Raw genomic sequence first — 24,086 nt, forward strand, 5'->3', positions numbered from 1 at the left:
GATATGGATGCTGCCTCACCTGACAAACCAGCAGTAATGGATGACACTGGACAGTATCAGCGCTAAAGAAGTGGCCGTGCCCTAGACAAGCAATAAAACAGCACACAATTAAGCAGTACTATTAAGGATGATTTCACACTTAATGACTAAATCACGCAAGTTTTCTGCAATCAAAAGCACATTAGTTTGGGTAAGTCAGAATCAAGGAAACGTCCTAATACACCATGGGAAGCTAAGCACAAGTTGCCCGTACCACATGTACCAAAAAGACTATAAACAGCAGACTTACCCTGTACCTGAAAGGCTACAGCAGTAGGGGAGGGATGATGGAGAACAATTAGTCCTGCAAATGAGCTTTCCTTACCGATTCAGGATGAAAGGTGGAGGCGAACAATTTGTTCCGTATGTAAGACTTTGAAATTCTTCTGGCTTAAGTCATTGACCTCGACAGGTTTTCTTCTTTTTTTTCGGTCTGTAAAGTACAGGAACCCTTACAATTTACAGCACAATACTGGTTTTGAACTATTTTTTGGTGCAACACAGGAGTGTATGTGATCTCTGTGAATACTTCCAAATGGGAAAAATTATGCTATTGGTAGAACCCACCAAGTGCACAGTGGTAGCAGGCTCTATCTATATTTGCACAGTTGATTCTTGTATATTACACAGTGTCAGATGTTCACGAAGACAGCGTCTTATTCAGCATGCTAGGGCCTCTTGATTATTAAAATCATTAGCTTTCTTTTTTAGAGACAAGAATGAGTTGTGATGTTTTGTTTTGCTTTAAGTCATTATGTTAGCTGCTACAGTTGCAGTGTCTTTTAGGGCAGTTTTATTTCTAGCTTCCAGTTGAAGCTTAAACAGAGGTATTTTGGAGCCAGCCTCCAGCTGCTTAATCTGTGCAATACTTATTGTAACAGGACAGGTGCCTTCTGTAAGGTACTCTTATAACCCACGCATGGCCTATTACAAGCTACGAAGAAAGGACTGGCTTTAGAATGTAAAGCTACGTGCATCTATTTCTTCAGTGAGTGATTGGACATGTACTTTTTGCTTTAACTGCTGTATGTGGATGTACATATGTACGTGTGTATATAAAGCAGTGTTTAATTAAAGGTGATTGATTGCTAGATTCTCAGCACGACTGGACTCAGGTAACTTAAGCCCTTTGTGGCCAAGACTATCAGCTACTCTATTCAACAGTTCCGACTCTCAAATTCAGATTGAATCTAACAGCTGGTAAATAGAATTTCTGTTTTCCCAAGCAGTAGCCCTTACCTTCCCTAAAATCTCTTCACATGTGGCTTCTGTAGAAATCCTCTCAGAGTGTAGTCTTGTTGAGCTGCTGCTGTATACATAAACCTGAATGTGCTCTAAGTCAAAGCACGAAGAAGGATAAACACAGTTGAAGTTGGGGCTTAACTCATCCCTACCCTCCAGGAGCCCTCCTGCCTCACATCCAGTGCAGCGCATGCTGTAATTCTTCTCTAGAGCCACAGGATGCCACTGTTACGCTCCTGGAGACAGCTGGGATGAAATGTAAGTGGTGTACTGCAAAACCCAATCACAGCAAAAATAAATAAATAAATCTGGTATTAATAGAGACCCTCCCACTATGACAGCATTCTCTCCATGTCTGTACAGAGGAAATGAGCATGAAACAATAAACTGAGGGAGTTTATTTAGAAAGACATCTATGCTGATTACATTTATATCATAACAGGTGCTGTCAGCTATTTAAAAAAAAAAAACAAAACACGTTTTATGATGTCCTTGTAGACAGACAATACCTAGCAAAATGCAATTTCCAGAACAGTATTTCTTTTGATAGAAGTGTACTGATATCAAGTGTACTTCATAATTCAGATTTCCACTTTGCTGGAAATGGAGAGGATATGGAAAGGAGCTACTCACTGAGGGGAATGGTACCTGCTCTGGCACAAAAACTGCATGGCACCACAAAGCCAGCAGCAGCGCCGTCTCTGTCTCCATTCGAGCAAGATGGGAGGAAGCCTGTGCTTCTGTCAACAAGACAGGTTAGCTCGAGGTCTGATGAACTCCCTCACTATCACAGTGCGAGCTGCCCTGCAGCTGCCACTTTCAATTTCCTCCACTGAAAGAAACAGTCAAAAGATCAGGAACTTTGTTAAAAATATTTATTTAAAAAAATACAATTGTTTTGCATGTCTGGTTGCACATAACTATTAACATATGATTGACTTGAATAATTTGCTACAATGCTTTTTTAAAGCCAGCTTGCATTATACAAAGCAAATCCCTCTGTCAGTTCTTACATAAAATAGTTTTCTTTAACTATTCCCACCCCATTTTTAAAAAAAGATTGCAATACATTGATTTATTTATTTTTTTGCACAAAAATTGAAGCAATAGAAAAGTCACCTGATTTCTCAGGAAAGACCTTCATTATGTTTGAATAAAAACTGCCAATATGCCACTCTCAAAAAGTAGTATTAGTTACTTTGAAGTGTCAATACAGTGCACGTCCTCCAAAGTAAGTTTTGCATCATAGAACTTTGCCCTCCAAATTCTATAGTCAAACCTGAAATGTGTTCAAATAACTGCATATCTGCGATAATCAAGTTGATCGGAGTTTTTTTCAATATGATATCAACATGCTGAAGGTCTTCCTAATATGTTATCTTGGAAGGTTAAATAAAAGCAAATTTAGTAACACTGAACAATTACTGAAAACTTTGGCTATTTATGTACTTGCATTACATACCAGCATTTTTTTTAAAACACAATGGCATTAAGATACTCTTATAAGTTTTTTTTTTCTTTTTTTTTTTTCTTTTCAAAGAAAAGTTCAACTGAGAAGCTACTCTCTCACAGGCAAGTTTACCCAACTGTAAGAAGAGCACCAAAGCGGTGTAAGATTACAGTTGGCTCTAAAAGTCCATGTCTAGAGTAAGTCTCCACTGTAGGAAGCCAGCAGATGTTTGCTATAACACAACTTGCTTTGTCTCTCGACTCGGTACTATATATGCATATTAAATGCAATTCTGTTCTGGAAAGAGTAACTGAAAATGTTATTTGCTGACTTCAATACCATTTTTACTTAAATTAAAGTAAAATCAAATCAATTTCAGAGTTAACGAGTTAACTTACATGATTGTCTCCATAGCCTGCCCCAAGCAGAAATGTCAGAGCTGCTGTAGTATCGAGAATACTGCAGACGTCATCTTGCTGATTTACAGAGAATCCAGATTAACCTAAAAACTCACTTGAGGAGTAACACTAAAGGCATCAGAAAATCACTTTCCAAAACAGATGTGCACTTTAAACAGAACGACAACTGTCACATATCACCACAGCTGATTGGGTTGCTGAAATTCGCAAAAATTTAGCTCAACCTTCCCTCCCTGGCTCTCTCTGAGCCACGGACAAAAAGCTGCAAGGACCAGATTCTCAGCTGGTGTACGTTAGAGCAGTTCTGATGAAGCCAAGGCATCTTTCCCAATTTACAAGCTGCTGGCATACGACTCAAATCTGCCATCAGCTCACCCAGCGGTTCTCACATTCTCAAGACAAAGTCTTGTGCTGGTGAACTGCCCCTACTCAGAGCCACTTCAGTCTCAGATTAATTCCAGCTGTCCTAACATACATTAGAGGAGACGACCACTATCCTTACCATACATGTCATTTAAATTTTCCCGTTTATGCATCTCTATTATTAAGAATATACTTCTCAGCTATAAAAACAGAGGGGTTTGGGAGAGATAAGCATTAAATGTGCTACTGTACTTATCACAAAACACTGTGACGTACATAAGGCCATCTGGTAACACTGCAACAGAATACAAACAAGATTTTCAAAGGGAGTTTTAGAATACATTTTTTTTTTTAAACTACAATGAATAATCTCAACCCTGTTCACAGAGAATTAACGTTAAAACTAGTACATCATATATATAAAACTCTGTGCAACTGAACAACAGCAGAACAAAAAGTCAACACAATTCTATAAAGCAATTTCAAAGCCTGAAGATTTAAGACATGCTAGCCAAAAAAAACCACAATGCATCTCAAGGAGCCTAGAGCAAACCCAGGTATTGTAAACCCCCCCCCCAGCACACAGCACACACTAGGAACCATGCAGAAGCCATCCTCGAAGCCTTCCTGTGTTAAAAAAAAATAGAGAAAGAAGGAAAACAAAACAAAACAGCTTCCAGTTATTAGTACAGCAGTGTTGCATGTACTGCCCAAGGACCGAAACGGGCTCCAAACACAGCTTTCCAACCTCTTGGACTGCACTGCTTACAGTTCTTTCGGTGTCTCCACTAAAAGACCCCCGTTTTCCAAAGGTTGCTAATTATACTGTAATCCTCTCACCCTGCCAAAATCCCTACTTTGAGATGAAAACCTTCTGCAATGCATGGTCTCAACAGAGAAGTGTTTTAGGGGAAAAAAAAGCCCAAATTGTCATTCCATGAATATAAAATTATTCAAAGATACAGTTAAGACACTTTTATAGAAGACATGGCATACAGCAATGTCAAAGATGCATTTAAAAATAACCTTTGGCAAATACTTAGCCCACACCATGGTAAAATTGATTTGAGTTCTTAAGAAAAAAAAAAAAAAAAAAGGAAAGGAAAGAAAAAGCCCTCAAAAGCCTCAACAGCATGTGCAAAACATTTAAAAGTGGCAACTGCATAGTGCAGTATTTGCTCTGAGTGTACACTGTAAGCATCACTGTCACTAATCTGAAAGCCAGATCACACAACCAACACACATCCTCTGGGGCAGTGACTGTGTGCACATGTACATTCAGAAGATGAGAGCTATTCCAGTCTCAGTTAACGCACGCAGAAAGCAAGTCTTCAGCTGTAGAAGTATGCTTTTTAATCAGATGCCTGGAATAGCTCCACAAAGTCTTCACCAACATTCTTTGGAAGGGGAGGGTAAACAGAAATCAATTCTAGTCAGTTCTACAGTTTTCTATAGAATAATTTATACGAAGCTGACATCTCGCTATCTGAAAAGGGAAATACATTAGCTTACACATCCAAGCAGAAATATTGGGCCCTGCCCAGTTCTCTTACCTTACAGGTCACTTGATTTTTATTTTTTTTTTAAAAAAGTATGCTTATGGTCAGAAAAGCTGCACCCTCCAAAAAGAATCAACTTCCTGCAGTGAACATATCCTCCCTTAATTTTGTTTGCTCTTTGTACAAAAGCAAGGATAACATTCCCCAGTCCAAAATCTGCCAGACACCCAAAACCAACGCTCAGCCTTTCTGCTTTAGGCGGTACCAAGACAGGCAGAAGGTCTGATGATGATACTCAACACAAAGTAGAAATATGGCAGCACTGCCATTCCTGTGGCTTTGTAGTTCCTATATTACATCCTTATGACTAAAAGCGGGCTACAGAGAAAAGATTTGGTTCTATTTTCAGTAATATTTCTGTCCAGAACCAGCTCTATAAAGGGGTCCTACAGAGTCAATGCGATTCGCTCCGACTACATGGAATGCCATGTTCACAGATGTCAATCCTAGAAAGTCTATTGCAGTAATAGCCCTGAAGAATTGTGTAAAAACAACTGTCGCTGCATTTCATCTTTTCATCTTCACCTGACAGCCTCTGATTTCAGGAGATCAACTCCAGGATGTCACGTATTAACCACCACTTCTAGATGGCAATAGCCAAAGGCTTCCACATTACGCAGATTTCCTAACGCTGTTCAGACTAAACAGCAGCCATTGCCAATTACTGTTTAATTAAATTCAAATCAAACCATAAAAATTCCTGTTTAGGCAAGACATACTATACCTCATTAAAGCACCCCAAATAGCTTCTAAGCAACACGATTACAATTTTCATGTACTTTCAACTTAGCTGCTGAGCGTGAGATCCCGTGGTGCTCGGGCTGTCTGCCTGCAATACCATCCTCTGTCATTTTTAAGACAAAATAAACTCTCCAGACCTAGGACCCGAGAGGCCAGAAGGTAGGTAATATTTCTTACACAGGAGAACTAAGGAACAAAACAGAACAAAATCGTTATGGACACCCAAAACTCAAACATCAAGTTTTAAAATACCTGTCAAATTTGACAATGTTCCTTAACTACTGATGTAGTTTATTTCATAGCTGACAATACCAAGATAGCCTCTTGATACAACACTGAGATGTGTCTTGTAAACAAATATGCATTAAAAATGGAAGAGGTTAAATTGTATAGTAAAAGTTGAGTACATACAAAAAACGCTATAAAACAGTAGCAAAAAGTAACTAAAAGATAAATGAATAAACCATGGGTAGCCAACAGATCGTCAGCACTGTAGGTTCCAAACTCAGCACTAGAATAATGCTACTGAAGTGGACCAGAACTCTGCTTGTGCTCACCTGAGAAACTGCATCGATGCGCTAGGCTAGCTCTTTTATCCGGTCTCGACCTGCAGAAGCTCTCGCATGGAAGTTGAAGTCATGAGGGAATCTGACATGAAACAGGTCTGCACGTTGAAAAGCTTGTGAAGGAAGATATGCACATAAGCAGCCTTCACTGCGGTTAAAATGAACACCATGAAAACCAAGAAGAATTTATTTGCTGGATATCTGAGGTTTGAAAACATATTAGAGGGAGAAACTACCCCAAACAAACTACTGAATAGCCGAAGCCTTTCGTATTTTAATTCCCACTCCATTACACCAAAGATGCATGGGATACCGAAGTCTTAGGACACTCTACATAAATACAACAAATTCTCCAATTTGAGGAATTTCATCACTTCCTGACCTATTGCAAAACGCAATGTGAATGTGCCAAAGACAGTGCATAGGAATTACATTCAGCTGTCACTGCTGAAGACCAATCAATTTCTGAAACAAGGTTCTAGACTTAAGCTGCTAAGAAAAAAACCTTTCTTCCATCGCCCTCATTGCTAGGATCACATTCTCTGAAAATGGGTAAGACAGAACAGGGACGGTTCTCTGACTGTAGGCTGTTATTAAGACGTTTCTGCTTTCCACGGATTGTCTCTGCTAGCAGCACACGTTGCTAGTGGCATCCCGACGGTTCAGGATCTCAACAAAAGACAGACGTAGCACAGACAGCACCAGCAGTGCAAGCTTTGCAACTCTGCAGTACTATTATACAGCAGCAACGACATTTAAAAGAGATTTCCAGAATTGAGACAGATGTTCAGCTTCCATGCTCATCCAGTCTAATTCTACCACCACCTATGAATTAACCACTGCAAATACTACCAAGCATTCAACGATACCACAGGTACTTCAGCAACATGAATTGTAACGTAATAAAATGTTTCTGTAATGCTGCACTATTTTAAAAATCAACACGGCACTATACCCATACTACAGACTGCTAACATGGTAATTAAAAGAGAGCCTATATTAACCCCCACCTTCCCTCCACTAAAACCAAGTGGCAAACTGCCCCTGCAGCGAGCCAGCAGAGTACCAGCAGTTTACACAACCAAGCTCCGAGGACACTGTGCTGTCAGGAATGTGATCCAAAAAAGCTGGCAGTTATACACTTATTAGTCAATGTCCGTTTAATGAGGCAGCATATATACAAGACACTATTATCTTAAATGACCTGAAAGTTTTAACGGGGAAAACATGAGCGAACTCCTCTCCCACCTCACCTAGTCTTGCTTTTCCGACTGCCTCCTGAGGTTATAATCCTACGTGGGACCTTTATTTTCCAAGGCAGGTGCCCAAGCAAAAGCAGTCACCTTCTCATGTCACCCGTCAGGAAGTTGGACTTCACCGGCTCGAAGCCAACACGTTCAGCCTGTGTTTCACACTCTCTGAAGAAGGCATTCCTGAAGGTGAACGTGTATTTCAGCGACCAGCTGTGGCAGTGCAAGCTTGTGCAGCTACTTGGAGAAGAGCACGAAACCAGGCCAAGCAAAACTGACAAGCTACATTAGCATTTGGTTCTCTTGCATACCTATGCTGAAAGTGATACAGTTTACAGGAAAATAAGTGCACGTGTGCACATACACAACTTTTAAACAAAAACTTGGCTTTTCTCCATAGGGGACAAGGAAAGGGAAGCAATTAAATTGCAAGTCTTTAGTGCTCATTAGTTATTTTTAAACTCTAATCCTAGTCGGCAATGTTGCTCTCAAATCCACACACACAGTGGGCATAAAATTGGCCAACCTAAAACAACCATTAAAAGTGCTGCTATTTATATATAGCTATATATATATTCTAGAGCAAACTCATAAGCGATCATGCAAACCAGAAAATTCCACATGCCTGCTCTTAACTATGATTTGCAGGTTTCTTTCTGCATTTAAAAAACAAAACAAAACAAAAAAAAGTCAATATTGCACATTGTCATTTTAAGAGCCACTGGCACAGGAACTTGATCCTGCATCTGCTGCTGTGTAAAACGCGAAGCAGTGTCGTGCCTCTGACGTGACGGCCGGGAAGACAGTTCGCTACGTGAGCTCGCGCCCCGCTATCTGCACCCCAAGATAGGCACACTCCTTTCTCCCACCTCCCACCAGGCAGAGGACTTTCTGGAGGAACAATGCCCAAAAAGCAACTCCATTACACCCACCCATGGCTAGGGTGCCCTACCAGGAACATACTAAGTGGTTTACATCATTTCAATGCTAGAATATACAGAGAGAAAATCACTGCAGTAAATTAAGTCTCGGGTATTGTCATACGTATGCTTTAAAGTGAATTCAGAGTCCACAAAAGTGGCAAAAGGAAAACTCTGGGAAGGCAGAGCTCAGCATTCACCCAGCAGACAGGTGCACTAGAGCAGGAAGCACGCTGCCAGCTCCTCTTGCTGTACAGGTAACTCTCTGCTCATCAAAACCTCAGAGACGGGCAGTGAGGATACCGAAGGAAAGAGACGGTCTCCATCTGTTTTCTAGTGGGTATTTTATCCTTACGTCACCAACTCACCACGCGTATGCGAGTAGCAAACCGAAGTTGCTGCCTGACAGCAGAGACCCGAAGTGGAAGGGCCCAGAGCTCGGTGCCAGCAGACCAAGACATCCAACCTCTGAGGGGCCGTGCGAGGGGAGTCCCGCTTCTGTCATTCCTCAGTTCTCTTAAAAGGCCTCCTGAGGTTTAAAAATCTAATTACAAATTTCATTTCGTCAGTGTTTCGAATGGCTCTGGAAACTGATCCTGTATTCATCCACACACACGGCCACCAAGGAAAGAAAAGCAAGCACAAATTTACAGTAAGGTTGATACGCCACGGTACCTCCCTCAACCAGCTGTACGCACTAAGCCTAACGTTTTGGGGGGGGTCTGAGTGCTTCCTCGTATAAAAAAAAAAGCAATAGATGTAAAGCAAAACTCGAGATAAGAGCTGGGAGAAGGGGAGCTTCTCCACTTCACCTGTGGGAAAAGAGCAGTAACGTTAACGCTCAGACGTTAGTGTTCCCACCCACGGCTTGGGTCTGAAAATCCCGCATCAGGCAGCAACCTCACGGAACAGATACACCCTCAAACCTCACGGGAATCCATCACGCTGCTAAGCTAGCAGCGAGATTACAGGCTTCAGAACAGGTCTCTGGCACAAGAAATGTTTGGACTTCAGCATTCAAACTTTCTGAGAACTGAAAGGAACGAATCCCACCATTCGTCTGTCCCCAGGCCTTGCCTCCTCACCGAAGGGAGGGCCAGGAAGCATCCGGAAGGCAGCCAGACCACTTCTCCGAGAGGCTGGGCTGTCTGTGTACAATGCCATTCACAAATTGTTCATATCTGAGTAACACAATCATCGAGTATTCCTTGAAAATTTCTCCCTGCAAAGAGACAAGACGTTTGTACAGCAGATAAGACGCGGGCTGTTTTGTTGCTGCAGAAGTTATCAGGCCCCAAGGCAAAGCCGAGTGCGCACACACCCCTTTCCCGAGCATTTCCTGGAATGCCAGCTTCGATTGCAGTTAGATTTCTTCTTGCCAAGCACAGGAAGCAGAAGAACAGAGGTTTTCCAAGAGTCACAGAGAAAAGACTTCTCTGATACCGTTTACTGCCATCAGTGCAGACTCAGTTACTGCATCACCAACTGAAACTCCCTTTAACCATGGTGAAGTCTTCCAAACCAAGGAGGGAAGAGAAGAGACCGGAGCTTCAGCTCCTATTAAGGCGTTTGCATATACATTCCCAATCTGGGTCTTCAAAAAACAGGAATTTTGCAAAAAAGGCATTTTATCTGGGAATGGCAAAAACTATGACTTGATAATCTCTGTGGAATTATAAATTGCTCGTTTAAAAAACATGGTTAAATATAAGTGTCATATCTTTCCCTTGCTTGCCAATACGTCCTTTCCATGAGTTCATGTGCTATGTCTTCTGCAGATCAGGGGAAAATGGGCCAGGGGTAGAGGGTCCATCCAGTCCAGACAGAGTAAATGGGCCATGACTGTTCAGCACTGATGGAAACTGAGAGACAAAACAAAAATGAGTAAGGAAGAGGCTATTTTAACCTACTGTTCCTCTCCTATCTCTGCATATAGAAGCTCCCCCAGGAACAAACTAACAAAACCTCGCAAATAATCTTCTTTCTTCCCCAAGTAATTGACTTTTAACATGCTCCTGCAGCACAGATCGCTGGATTTGTGCAACTGCAACCAGCGTCAGCAGACAGCCCCAGTCTGCAGCCTCTGCGCTGAGCACTGCCTATCTCCTAAACTAATAAGGTCACAAGACAGGGACTTCGTAGAGGTTGTTGAGAAACCACGTCCTACATTGTTCCTCAATTAATTACCAGCTATTTATAGAGGAAAAGGTCCAACGCATTTTCAGACCTAGCTGTTTATTGCCTATTCTGACAGTACACATAAGGTACTTCCTTCATCTCCATGGAGATGACAGATATAAACCCAAAAGACAAGCACTTAAATTTCACCCCCTGCCTAAGCAGACTCAGGCAACAGATAGAGGTGCTCCAATTCCTAAGTGGAACGTGGAGGAAAATCAAAGGTAATTACAGCTAAAGATTTCATTTTCTTAATTTAGAGGGCATTTTTTAAAATTTATTATATAAAAAAAAAATATTTACCAAAAACAATGAAGCTGAGAATTTCCAAACAATAAAAGATAGCAGAATAATACAGAGCGTACAGAAAATGTGCTACATACTGCCAGAGATCACACACAGAGCCTCCCTTCTTACCAGTGCTGAGATTTAATTAATGTCCTTCAAAGGAAGAGGCTGTTAACAAACTATTAAAAGAGCCACGAGAGAATAGCAAAATTCCATTTCCAGGAAACTCTTAACCCGTGAAATTATGAGGAGGCAAGTTTTACAGGAAAGGCAGACTGAAAAAGCATAATTTAACTACAGCAGACTGCTATTAATTTAGACCATTTCTGAAACAACAACATTTACAATATACTTAAACAAAACAGGGTAAACATCCACTAAGATTAAACTTGCTCTCAAAAGCTAACATGGGAATAGAAACCAAAGATGTCCATTTTGTTTCCACTGGCTACAAAATCATTCCTTGAATTCAAGGAAACTGTCAAGCGACTTTTTAGTACTTAAAACTTGGAATAACTAAGCAGCCGAAGTATGAACTACTCCCTGAAATGCTCACTTGCCTTATTAAGCAGCAAGTATCACTGCCCAAACTTGCCATCGGATTTTTGGGGTAACAGATCCCCGCAGGTCTGCTGAAGAAGGTGGCTTTGGTTAAGCGTAGGTCAAGCAGAGAGACTGAACTTACCTGAAAGAGTGTGTTAGCACCTTGCAACCTTGCAGGACTGAGAGGAGCAACCGGGCTTAGGGTACTCCAGAAATGGATACTGGAGAGCAAGGGACTTGGGGTCAGCAAGATGGGAGTCTGCAAAACACATGGAGACAAGTTGGTTGTTTGAAACATGCACTGAGTAATAGACAGCAGATGGAAAGCTCGCCACAATAATGAGCTCCTACAGCTGCGGAGGGCTGGATCCAAATTTCAGAAACTCCCCTTCTCTCCTTCCGCTTCCTCCCACCTTCTCCTCCTCCTCCCTTCAAACCCCACAACAGCAGCAGTCATCGGCTCTCCCTCCCCTTTCTTAGCAATTGGCCCTCTTCTCCCAGCAGCTGCCAAATCCTGCGCGCAGCAAATTGGCCTCTCCTGCAATTCAGTACACAGCACCTGCAAGGACTTGGGAAAACTCAGCCCATGAATTTAATGTGAGCAGGCAGAGGGCATACACATGGTCTGGGTGACACCGGTGATGTAAGCCACGACAAAAGAAATTCACATCCAGCTTCTGAATGCTCTGGATGTTGCAGGTTCACCAGCCAAGCACTTCAAGGGGCGCCAGAAGAGCAGCTACGCTTGATTTCCCCCCCCTGCCTTCAGCCAGTTCAGTTTTCTATCAGTGGTTTCCCTGCAGTTTCACTCCAATTTATTACAGGAAGGAGATTAAATATATACAGAACAATATAACAGCAGAGTTGGATTCGGTTCTCTTCCAAATTTTCCAGGAGGAATGAAAGCTTTCCTTTCCCACTCAGTGGTAACAGCCAAATTCTGCAGCCATTCTTGTCACCGTTAACTCCTATCACTCTGGTCTGAAGTTAAAGGCTGCTGAATCAAGTGAAAGCACTCAGCTAAACAAACACCTCAGTGCTTAGCTTTTTTAAAACATTTTCAGAATCAGGGCAGGGTTTAGGGTTTTTGAAATGATTCAGTGTCACTTTGGGAAGATTTACAAAGGATCTTACAGGTGCTGGGTTCTGCCTTCCCCATGCTAACGCTGTACAGATGTGTTTAGCTGGCTTGCTACTTGGACACACTTTGGAGTGGAAGATAATGGAGCTTATGAATAAAATTTCTGTTTTATAAGAAAATGGAAGTAATGTCATGGGTTTCAGAGCTCCCAAACACCATCTACAGGCTTTTAACATTTCATTTGCCCTCCTTTATTGTTTAAAAATATAACCACTACTCTTTAAACAAAAACCAAAAAAAAAAAAGGAAAAAAAAAGAGGTGGTGGGGGTAATTAAGTTACCTGAGAGAAAAGTGCTGGAGTAAGAGAAGCAGTGGGGAGAGAAGGGCTCAGTATTCCCAACGGACTTGGATCACTGCCTGTAATGACAAGAGTAGGAGCCAACTCCAGCCCTTTGGGTTTTTTAGATCTGGAGAGATGATTGGCAAATTCCTTCTCCAGCACAGATGAATCCTGCTCTTTGGGCTCTGGGGATTGATGCTGAAGGCTCTGAGCCTGCTCCAGCTGCTGCGAAGCCACCGACTCTATGTCCGTGTCAATGTCCAGGTCAGGATTAGAGCTCAGGGGGGGCGACGGGGGCGTGGAAGGAACTTGCAGAGTGGGAGACACCGAGGATACGGGCGGAGTTGGGGTGAAGCTGGTGGTTAAGTTTGGCAAAGGTGCTGGAGCTTCAGGGACAGTTAACTTGGGTAGGACGAGAGTCTCCAAGGTCTGGAGAGTTTCTTCTGATCCCATGGAGAGGGAAGATGCAGCCGAAGGGGCAGAAGCGGTGGAAGTGGCAGAGACCGTTGAAGTGGTAGCGACCAGGGGGACAGAGGACGGCTTTTTGGAGGGCATGGTTACAAACTTGATGACAGACGGTGTCGGATCCTGAGCGGGTTTCTTCTCTGTCAGTTTCTCGGCTGGATTCTCGATCTTGATGGACCTGAAGAGTTTTACACTGGAAGAGTTCAGGGAGTTCAGCGTGAAAGAGGAGTACAAGCCTGAGTGGATATAGTCATTGCGGCTGGAGGACTTAGCACATGACTGAGACTTCTCCTTCCCACAGTTTTCCACATCCTTTGGAGCACTGCTAACTTCCGCAAAACCAGTCATTTCAGGGTCTCCTTCTATACGGCCCACGACAAGTGGATCCATATTTAAAATCTCCGGATAAGAAACAAACTTGTATACAAACTTCTTACCGTTCACTTTTTTAATGATATTCTGTGGGTAAGAAGATACAGATTTTTAGCCCTTCTGATTAATTTTCTTGCTACAAACATTGCCTAAAATAGACCAAGGAATTAAATAGTTGGTAGTCTTTCATTGAAGATTGTTTCTATTTATTTTAAAATACAGGCTGCATTCTTGCAATTTGGTTATCCCACCAAAGCATCACTTCCCGAGCTCACGGACAGAACGCTAGAGCAGGTGAACTTAACCCGACTTTAAATGTACTAACAGCAGCCTTAAAACTGCAGAGCAATTCAGTTTACGATATTTTCAAAGATCAGCTAGGACACAAAAGATAGCCAATACCCCCATCAAAGTTAAGATCATTGGTATGTGTACAGTAAGTGTCATCTATCAAACCACAACACTCTTATTCTTAATAAGATGATAATAAAAGAAAGAAGTTGGACTGGTCAGCAGAACGTAGGCTTATCAGCTTTTTCAATAATCAAAGTGGCATTCATCAACCCTGGTTTGTTCCCAACTGCAATGCCACACACAATTAGGGCCAAAGATTATTCTTATTTATTGAACAATTGTTATTACCGAGATCGCTTGGCATAAAGTCAGATTAAGGAAACCGTGTTACCCAATCATAAGGGACAAGCAACAAACCATATCCTACAAACTGACAGGTTCCTCAGGAACTGTTTTGGTGTTTCAATCCCGGACACCCACACAGTAGCAGTTGTGGGATAAATGGCTTATCGAAAGGTTACTGAAATGAAGATCACAATCCCACACCGCGGTTCTACTTCAGCTTTTTGACACTACACGTGCACTAATGAAAGGCTACTGCAAGTTCTTAGAAGACATTAGCTAAATAAGAGAAGCACCTTCCTCTCCTGGAATAAACTCAATATCCTCCTTAGGGGTGCCATTTCTGAACATAAGGAGGAAAAGAAAAAGACTCTGGGCTGCCACACAGGAAATCCTTATTTTGATAGCTCCTTCATAGAGACAATTACAGAAAAGGTCTCAAGGTAGTGCAATATTCACCATCTAGACCATCATTATTCCGTTGCTTAAATTGGAGTGTTGAGGATTTTAACACGTGCAAGGACACGTATTTTTGGAGAGGGGTTGGAAAGGAGAACATGATTCAAAGAAAGATTCATATTAGCAAAGGCATAAATCAAAGACGGTAACATTTTGCACAAATGGATCTAGAACCTTGTAACATAACCACGGGGAGGAACCAGGTATGAGGATAAACAAAAGGCAAAAAAAGCACGTCTAAACACAAACTAGTGCACCTCACTTAAGTCTGGGAGACAGAAGTGACACCTATCCCCTTGAAGAGAATGAAAAAGGAAACAAAGCTCATTAGGCGGGTAAGATGGATAAGGATTTCAGGTGGATTTATGGACTTTGTTACCTTCACATAGTAGTATCTGAGAGCACGGCTGAGTTTATCATAGTTCATACTGGGCTTGTTCTTGCGGATTCCCCAGAGTCTGGCCACCTCCTCTGCCTGCAGCAGTTTGAACTCCCCGTCGTTGGAGGTCCAAGAGATGATATTCTTGTTCTGAGGCTCTTGCAGGAGTTGGAGGAGGAACTGCCACAGGGTGATAGCACTGTCCATAGCAGTAAGCTGAAATTCAGAAAGGCAGATAAGAGGCAAGAGATTAGGACCGGTGCGTTTTCTGCATCTCCCTAGAAGGGGGTAAGGGTGCAGAGATGTTATTTCCAAAGGCAGCAAGAGTAAAAATTATTAGTCACCAGTCGTGAAAGATGTTCCCTGCAGAACAGAGAGGCTGAGAGCCAACTGCTATCGTCTCCTCCCACATGTCAGTCCTTTTCACATGGGTTATATTTAGCCTCATTTAACTAAATCAGGTCACTTTGGGTAAGTTGCAATGAGTCATTATCCAAAAAAAAGAAAAAAACACGCCAAAAAACCCACAGTTTCTAAGTTGTTCCATGTTCACCCATTCTGACTTGTACTGCTTTATATATATATTAAAAATAAAAAAAGCTCAGGTGCTCTCAGGTAAAATCAAACACCCACACTCACCTCCTCCGTTTCTTGCCTGCACCCACCTCCAGCCTCCGGGTCCTTAACAAGGCAGAGGGTGGATCAACTGCTTAAGCTAGCAGGGGATGCCACTGTGCAGCACAACTCTATTTTCCCTCATTTGTATTGCCGCTGCCCCTCCCAATCGACCCCCGGTCTCCTCTCAAACCTCCTTTCTTTCCCAAATTTCATCCCCGTGTTTTACAAGGAAGTAAGCTTAAAAAAAAAAGTAAATGAAACGGTTTCAGACGCTGCCTTGGCTTTTCTCTTGATTCCTCTCGTGTCTTACCTACGTCAGTCTTCTAGGCTGAGACTTTCTAGCACTAGCCAGTTGCTTCACCCACTGCCAGCACGGTTTTCCCACACTGAGCAGTGGCTGGATAAAGCCATCGGGGGCAGACGAGGCGGCAGAGATGCCATCCTTCCCTGACCATATCTGACTGCGTGGAGCAGCACTTCCACAGACGTTCTGGAGCAGAACACAAATAACCCCTCCTGCACAGAGGAAGCATTAGGATAAGCTCCGCTGCGAATTAACAGATCAAATTATATTCGTGCGGTGTCCCACACGGATTCCCTTTAGTCCAGAACCGATTCGAGAACGGATTCCTTCTGGCAGAATGGCAGAGCGGTGGAGGTTGGAGGGAGCTCTGCGGATCAGCTGCCCCAAGCTCCCCGCTCGGGCAGGGTCTCCAAAGCCCCGTGCCCAGGATTGTGTCTGGGTGGCTTGTGAATATCCCCAGGGGACACTCCCCAGGCTCTCCATGCAGCCTGTGCCAGCCCTCGCCACCCTCCCAGCGAGGCAGGTGTTCCTCACACAGACGGCTTCACCTTCTTCCACTGCAATAACAAGAAACCCGGCCACCGTGCGCCGAGAGCCTTCACAGTGAATTGTAGGGATGGTGTTTTGCTGTGTGGAACTGCTCCGTTCCCCCCGACAAATCTCAGTAAAAAAAACCCTATAGAGCAGAGGGTTTCTCCAGGGGGAGCCTGCAGCGCCCAGACCCCAGGCTCAGCACCAGCATCGTGCCCAGCCCTGCAAGCAGGACCCACGCATCCGTGGGGCTGGGTTTAAGATCCAGGCGGGACTGGCAGCCAGTTCATCTGTTACCAAGGGTTTTTATTCCAACCTCCTCACTGCCCAGCATTCACCCAGCCCTATATAAGGAAGAGAACCGGCTTCGTGTCAGAGCCTCCCGACTCACTCAGCCCTGTAAAAGGATTCCTGCTGACAGCTCACACAGGACTCTGCATTCTTATTTAAATAAGGTGCCCTAGGGCAGGTGTTTTTTTGGGCAGAGCCCATCTCAGTGAGCCTATTTTTAAGACTACCTGCCTCGTGGCACGCTTGCACGACTCCAGAGGGATGTTACATTGATCAAGCCAGCTAAATTGCTGCAATTACACGCACAATCTCAAAATGAAGGACACCCACACCACCTTGTTATGCTGGCCTAAGGTGCTTTCCTCGTTAATTACCGCACGCGTACAACTCCACGCTTGCCCAAATTAATTGCTGAGTGCTCTAAGAAAACATCAGCTGCTGAGCCCGGTGCTTTGAGACTTCCCGCAGCGCGCTGGGGAGCCGAAAGGTCCAGCCCTCTGGGGCAGGGAACCCAATTCAATCCTCTCCAGGGCTTCGACTTACGTTCACCAGGAACCTTGAATCTCGTTTAATATCTGCCTGCTGGCACAGCACCACGAGCAGAGCCTCGTTACCCTGTCAGGATGATGCACACGCCCGGCTGTTGTGCAGGCACAAGGACTTGGTTCCACCGTTCTGCAGAGCTGTCAGTGCCCGCGCTAAGTGCTAACAGCGAAGGAGCAGGCAAATGAAGTTGAGTGATTATTCCCACGCTACATTTATCCGCAGCAGCTCCAAAGCCCGTACCAGCACTGCACCAGCTAGCGTTGCCTGATGCAACGGGAGGTAATCACACAGAAATTAGATTAGCAGCAGAATTTCAGAGCAGCAGAGGCTTTTCTTCGCCTAAAAACCTGCGTGGATTTCATCCCCCAATTTAAATGCCGTAATCCCACCGGTGTGCTTCCCTTCAGGAAGAAATACTTCGCTGCTGTCATCTCAAAGCTCACCAAGTGCTGTCAAATGATTGCTAGGCGAAGGCTGGTTTGGGATAAGGATACATGGTCCTGAGCAAATTGTATGTGCACAGCACCGAGTTCAGCACCACGGCCTGTGCCTGGAGTGACTGAAATGATAGAAGATAAAGGATTTAAATAAATCACTTTTCACGGTGACATGTTACATTGTTCTACGGAGCACTGACCAAAATAACAATGTGCATGCTCTCTGCAGAGCTTACGGTCCCAACCACCGCCCCTTTCTGGCTGGCAGAATCCTTTCCCAGGCAGGGCCACAGTATTTGCATGGTCATCAGCTAAGTTTCTAGCGACGTTTCTGGCATCTACAGGCTTTAGTATTGTCTTGATTCCTCCTCTTGCTTATAGGATATGCTGCATGTGGCCATCGCCCTCTACTTCATCCAGTCTCCATCATAATGGGGCAGTTTTTCTGACTCCCCAGCTGCCAGGGAACACACACACAGAGCAGCGTGGTGCTGGCAACAGGCAGGTTGTATTGCAGCCGAGAAGCATGAACATCCCTCTTATTAAATATTTATTGTGCACGTGTACAGGAACCAACAGAGGTACCTCGACGTCACTGGGAGCTTTTCCTGACAAGTAAATCCAGCAGAGACGGCCAGCAAATAGCCCTCCCTGCTGGTTAAATCAATGGGCTCGCTGGTAGGACTCGCCCCTTCCGTGTCCAGGAGTAAGCTGCAACTGGCAGAGGGTGGCACATGTACAGGAGACAACGCTGCGCGACGAATAAAGGCTCCTCTCATTTGGCTTTATTGCACTTACTTTGATACCGCCTAAGATCACATCAAAGAACTGTTGCTTCTTTAAGAAAAAACAGGATTAGGGAAAAAAAAAATCATACAAAATGTAAAAATAAAACCAGTAGAGCAGAGCTGAGCACAGTCGCTTTGTCTGATTTATGAAAACCCAGGTACTGTGTTAAGTTCTTCCTTCTCCAGCAGCGGGGGCAGACGGCGGCCGTCCTGTCCCTTCCATGAACCCTGACCCCACAGCCCTGAGGCCTCCTGAGCGGTGCCAGCGCCCCGTCTGACCCCAGCTCTGCACATCTCCAGCTGCCAAGCCCAGCTTCTGTCCATACCCCGGCCCTTTTTAGGGCCACGTGCTCAAAACTGTCCCCCTCCTTCTGCCCCAAGAGGGGCAGGAATTTGGCGGAACCTCTCAGCCTTTTTAGTCAGCAAACCCCACACCCCAGAAACATTACAGGCCCGTTGATTTTGGGAACTAAAAGGCACAGGGATGAGGACAGGAACCCAGCAGCCCACCCGTATCCACGCTAACAATGGCAAGACGTTGCTTCGTGCGTGATTTGTACGTCACGTTTCAGCCCCTTCCACATCTACGGCTCCTCTCATCAAAAGGCATCCATCTCCCAGCACAGCTCCCTGTCAGCACAACAAGCCTCCTCGTTTGATTGCTTCTTCTTCGAGATGAATACACCAATAATTACAAGCACACCACGGCACGCTGCCTCTCTGCTGAAGGTTATTTTCCTTGTGAGAGTCCACGGAGAAAGAAAAAGGTCTCGTTTGAGAAGACAATGAGGGAATTAGGCAGCGAGGCAACGGCGCTGTTTATGACAACAGCCTTCCCACTCCTGCACCAGTTGAGTACGAGGAAAAAATAGTTGCTAGAGGCAGAGGGCAGTTAGACTTTGTAATGAGCATGCTAAAATAGAGCACTATTATTGTCTTGAGATCTTCTCTGCCGCCTACGGCTGACCCTTGCAGCACACCGAGTAGCTGACGGGGTTTGGCTGCAGTTTGCTGAGTGCACGCTGCAGACCTGAGTGTGCTCGGGTGGCTGCAGCCTCTCGGAGGTTGCTGCAGCTCCGTCTGAGCCCTGCCTTCACAACAGCTTCACGTTTACAGGAGCCAGGCCACGAGATAGGCATCTTCTCGAGCGCTTTCTCACCCATCTCCACCACAAGCCGCCCCGCGCGCTCCCTGTGATCACAGAGCCTCCAGGCTCTGCCTCGCCGGGGGAAGGAGGGCGTGCGAGCGCGGCGTGGCACAGCTTAGGAAGAGGCACACGATTTTACCACGGCCAGCAGCTGTACTCAGCGCTGCAAAACAAACCAAAGGGTTCAGTGCCCCCAGCTTTTGGGGGGGGAGAAGGGCACTCGATGAGCCCCAGTAGGCAGCAGCCAGCCGGGACGGGGAAGGTTGAAGGGGCAGCGGCGGAGGGGCTGTGCCCCAGCCCCCCCCCCCTTTCAACGCCTGCTGGCAGATTTCCTGTGCTTTGACTCAACACCGAGAGCAGCTCAGTAATCCCGCGCCTCGGTTTGTTCCCTTATCAGCATCTGCAGGCTGATGACTTTTCCAGATGGGCTGATTACAGCAGGCAGCTCCACAGCCCTGCCAGAATCCCCCCTCTCTCCCCCCCGAAGCCGAGGCTGGTGCAAAGGAGAGGGGAAGAAAAAGTGTCACGGGGAAGAAAAAGTGTCCTTACGAGGACAAAAATCCCTCCCAGGCATGTCAGGGGCACGCTCCTAGCTGTCCAGGCACTGACACAGAGGGGACACCTCACAAGCTGACTGTGAGCAGCACAAAGCAGAAGACACGGCGTGACGGTGCCACAGAGGATGCTGAAGACTGCCCGAACCCAATCAGCACCACCAACGTGCACAGCACCAAAACCCACCAGGAGAGAGCAAAACCTCTCCCCAAACGCTTCCATTTAATAAATAAAGTCAAACAGCAATGATAATTTCGGGATGGTCTCAGGGTCCTCGTGTTTAGTGGTGCAAATCAGCCGTGCAGCGGGCCAGCAGGTGAGCAAACGAAATCCTTACATGATCCCAGGGAGCCGGGCTCGCTGAGCACACACCACACGGGCACCCTGCTCCTGCACGCCAAACCCGAGCCGTTAGGGCTTTGCTGGACAAAACCCTCCCCGTGTTTTTTGTTTTTTTTTTTTTAAATAGCTGAAGATGGCCATGGTGCGTGAACAGAAGGAATCTGTAGACAACGAGCCCTGTTGTGTTGTGCAATATTCCTGCGGAGACGAGGCTTGAGACGGTTGTTCCAGGAAATTAAAAAAAAAAAAAAAAAAAAAAAAAAAAAAAGGCAACAGTTTAGATTAAAGGAGGTTTTTGGAGGTCACAGGCCCAAGGCCTGGTTCACAACAGGGTTAACATCAAAGGACCATCAGGCTGTTGTTCAGCGTCTCTGGCCAGCCAACAAAGCAAGCCTAAAGCTGCCCTATTCCCTCTGTTCCTTTTATTTTACTAACGGGACGAGGAGTGGGAACAGCACTAATGAACTCCGCAATTAAGTGGTCATCAGCACACAATCAAGCAACAATTTCATTAGCCCAGCACTCCAAACGTCCCTGCACCAACACACCTCTCATAAAACACTCTCAAGCCCCTGGGAAGGTGAATCACCTGAGCTATTTGTGTCAGGGTTTTACTGATTTTGACTCCTTTTAGGATCCTGCTGCCCGACACGGGTGAAACCTACCGGCCAAAAATCTGCCTCTTTGGAGTGCTAGGAGCGGGACACAGCCTGCTCCTGGGACACACGGAGCAGTGTAAGGACACCCGAACTACTGCTGCTTGCTTGCTTCCTTCCTGAAGACAGGTGAACTACCTGTTAAGGGACTGCTGTGCGTGTAAATCCAACTTCCCATTTGCAAGGAATTAAATCAGAGAGGCAGATTTTCCCATCTGCAGCACCATCATTAAGGTTTCCAAACCCTGGTAGCTTTCCAAGAGGCACTCAAACTGTACCTTCTCCAGTAAATAACAAAATCAGGTAAATAAGATAAAAAAAAATCCCAGCCCCCAGTAAATTCTAGCCTTCCCCTTGGCCCTGGCATTCACGGCGCTGTTGTTTCCCAGGCAGTCAGGAAAATCAGCTCGTTCTGAAGGAGAAGCCGTGGTTATCAGGGCAGGAAGCTCCTTGGAAGGAAACGCTGGAGGATGTCCTTATGATAAGAGCTGCTCCACAGTTTTCATTGCCTAATCCCTCTCCAAGTCTGACAGGCATATTTACTTTAAACAAACGATGCAATAAATTCTCCGCTCTTGGCTCGAAAATCAAGCTGCGAGTTTATACGAAATTGAGGTATTAGCAAATATTTTGGGGTTTAGGAGCAGTTTGTTTCATCTTTTTAACTCCTGTCTGAGAAAGAAGCACTTTGTGTCCCGAGTTAGCATTTTCCAGCCTTCCCCACCTTTCGGTAGCATGGGAACGGTCGGGGAAAAAAAAAAAAGAATGGCAAACTTCAAAGACACTCCATTTTTTATCCGGCACTTGGTTTGTTTCTAACGCTGATGTGACTGCCTCTAATAAGCCATGAAGTAATTGTATGAGAGCTCCTCTTTCGGTGGATTACACTTTGCTTTTCCTCCTCCTCTGCCATCGCAGAGGCTGCGGGGAGCGTTTACCAGCAGCAGATGGAACTGGCTGAGGGTAAAAGCATCCGCGGCGAGGAACAAGAGGCCGTGTCCCTGCACCACGAGCAACAGGCTCGGCGTTTCACATCGATCCTAACCTCGTTACGGAAAGGAAGCCTCGTTCGAGCTGGAAAAGGTTCCCTCGAATAATGTTTATGAGACACGCAGCCGGGTTGCCATGACGATGGAACAACTCCTCTCCGCAAACAGGCGCTAAAGCCCCTAAAAATAAACAGGCCGGGCGAAAGCACGGAGGCGCAGCTCCGCCGGGAAGGCTGCGCCTGGCGCAGGGAGCGCGCTCGCCCTGCGGACGAGGAGGAGAAAGCGAAGAGAAAGCAACGCCAGGGACTGCACCCCGCGGGCACCCGGCACGGCTCGCCCACGGGGTTCCTGCTGCCTCGTCCCGGAGCCACTGCTGAAAAATAAAAACCACCAGGGTCTGAACAACGCCGGGTTCCCCCTCTGCGAGGGGAAGCAGGGGGATTGCTGGCAGCAGGCCCGGCCGGCAGGTGAGGTTGTGTAACAGGCAGGTAGGAGCTGAGCCGAGCCCAGCTGCCTGCGTGCGTGCAGCCGGCGCCCATTTGCATGCCTTCCCCACGGGTTCCCCCCTCTTGATGTGGGGAAGGCGCCCACCCACCCCGCAAAGAAGCGCACGAGAGGCGCTCCAGAAAATCAGGGACGAAATCACAGAAGGCAGGGAGAAGAAGAAAGAAAAAAAAACAAAACAAAACAAAACAAAACAACAAAAAAAAAAACAACAAAACCCAACCGAGGGCGCGATCGCTGCCTCCTGCTCCCCACTCAGCCAAGAAACGGGGACAGGGGGAAAAGAGGGGGCTGGGGGGGCACCTGAGGGACCCCCCCCATGCCCCACGGAGCAAACCGGGGCCGTTTCCCCGTTCCCCGGTTAACGGTGAGCGGAGGGGGGCCAGGACAGCCCCCAGGGCCTCCTTCACCCCCCAAAACCAAGCCCCCACCCGTGGGTGCCCCCCAGGACCCCCTTTTACCCCCAGCCCCCCCTCACGACCCCCCCAACCCCCTCAGAGCCCCCCTCACGACCCCCTCCCGGCACTGACCGAGCCCCCCCGGTGCCCCCCATCCCCCCCTCATCCCCCCCTCATCCCCCCCTCATTCCCCCCAACCCCCTCAGGGCCTCCCCCGGCCCCTCTCAGCGCCCCCCCCCCCTCGCTCCCCGCTCACCGAGGAGGAGCCCCGCCGGTCCCCGGGCGTCGCGGTGCTCCCCTGGCGGCGGGCAAAAGGTGGGAACGGGTCCCCCCGCCGCCCTTCATGGCCGGGCCGGGCTCCAGGCCCCCATGGCGGGCGGCCGGGGGTGAGGGGGGCTGGGGGGGGGGGGCTCGGGGCGGCGGCGCTGAGGCGGCGCTGAGGCGGGGAGCGGCGGGCGCGTTACATGGCGGCCCCCAGCCTCCGCGGCCGCCGTACGCCACGCTTCCGCCCACGGCCCCCCAAGGGACGCGCGGGGCGGCCAATCGGCGAGCAGAGCGGGGGAGAGGATAGCCAATGGGAGGGAAGGTGCACGCCCACCCGGCCGCAAAGGATGCTGGGGGGTGTAGTCCGCGGGGTGCAGCCATGTGCCCGAGGCCCGGCTCTCGGCCCGGCCCGCGCTGTTGGGGGC

At 46.5% G+C, this 24,086-nt stretch overlaps 2 protein-coding genes across 3 annotated transcripts in view; one reads left to right on the forward strand and one right to left on the reverse strand.

Annotated features, from left to right (window-relative positions):
- The window catches only part of MFSD4A (major facilitator superfamily domain containing 4A), a 25,436-nt gene extending 17,893 nt beyond the window's left edge, over positions 1-7,543 (forward strand). The window contains exon 10 of the mRNA XM_082778560.1: positions 2-7,543. Coding sequence (XP_082634686.1) covers positions 2-66 — 65 coding nt within the window. The 3' untranslated portion in view covers positions 67-7,543. The remainder of the gene's footprint in view (position 1) is intronic.
- ELK4 (ETS transcription factor ELK4) lies at positions 2,143-23,802 on the reverse strand. 2 transcript variants are annotated; one of them, XM_082778561.1, is made up of 6 exons: positions 23,654-23,798; positions 15,292-15,507; positions 12,981-13,904; positions 11,701-11,817; positions 9,871-10,411; positions 2,143-9,771 (listed from the first exon to the last, which is right to left on the reverse strand). In XM_082778561.1, exons 2-5 carry the CDS (start codon positions 15,496-15,498, stop codon positions 10,313-10,315), a joined length of 1,347 nt encoding a protein of 448 aa, XP_082634687.1. In that variant the 5' UTR covers positions 15,499-15,507; positions 23,654-23,798; the 3' UTR covers positions 2,143-9,771; positions 9,871-10,312. The 2 variants fall into 2 exon arrangements, with proteins under 2 accessions (XP_082634687.1, XP_082634688.1); XM_082778562.1 differs by having other exon boundaries at positions 2,143-10,411; positions 23,654-23,802.
- Between the last annotated feature and the right edge of the window lie 284 nt (positions 23,803-24,086).

This window comes from Aythya marila (assembly GCF_965140915.1).
Source record: "Aythya marila genome assembly, chromosome: 24".
In the NCBI taxonomy this organism is placed as follows: domain Eukaryota; kingdom Metazoa; phylum Chordata; class Aves; order Anseriformes; family Anatidae; genus Aythya; species Aythya marila.

Coding starts and splice junctions, on each gene's coding strand:
- ELK4 (XM_082778562.1), bottom strand. CDS start 15,498: ATGGACAGTGCTATCACCCTGTGGCAGTTCCTCCTCCAACTCCTGCAA. Junction 11,818..12,980: donor CTCCAGCACTTTTCTCTCAG/GTAACTTAATTA, acceptor TGTGTTTTGCAG/ACTCCCATCTTGCTGACCCC. Junction 10,412..11,700: donor GTGCTAACACACTCTTTCAG/GTAAGTTCAGTC, acceptor TTTGTCTCTCAG/TTTCCATCAGTGCTGAACAG.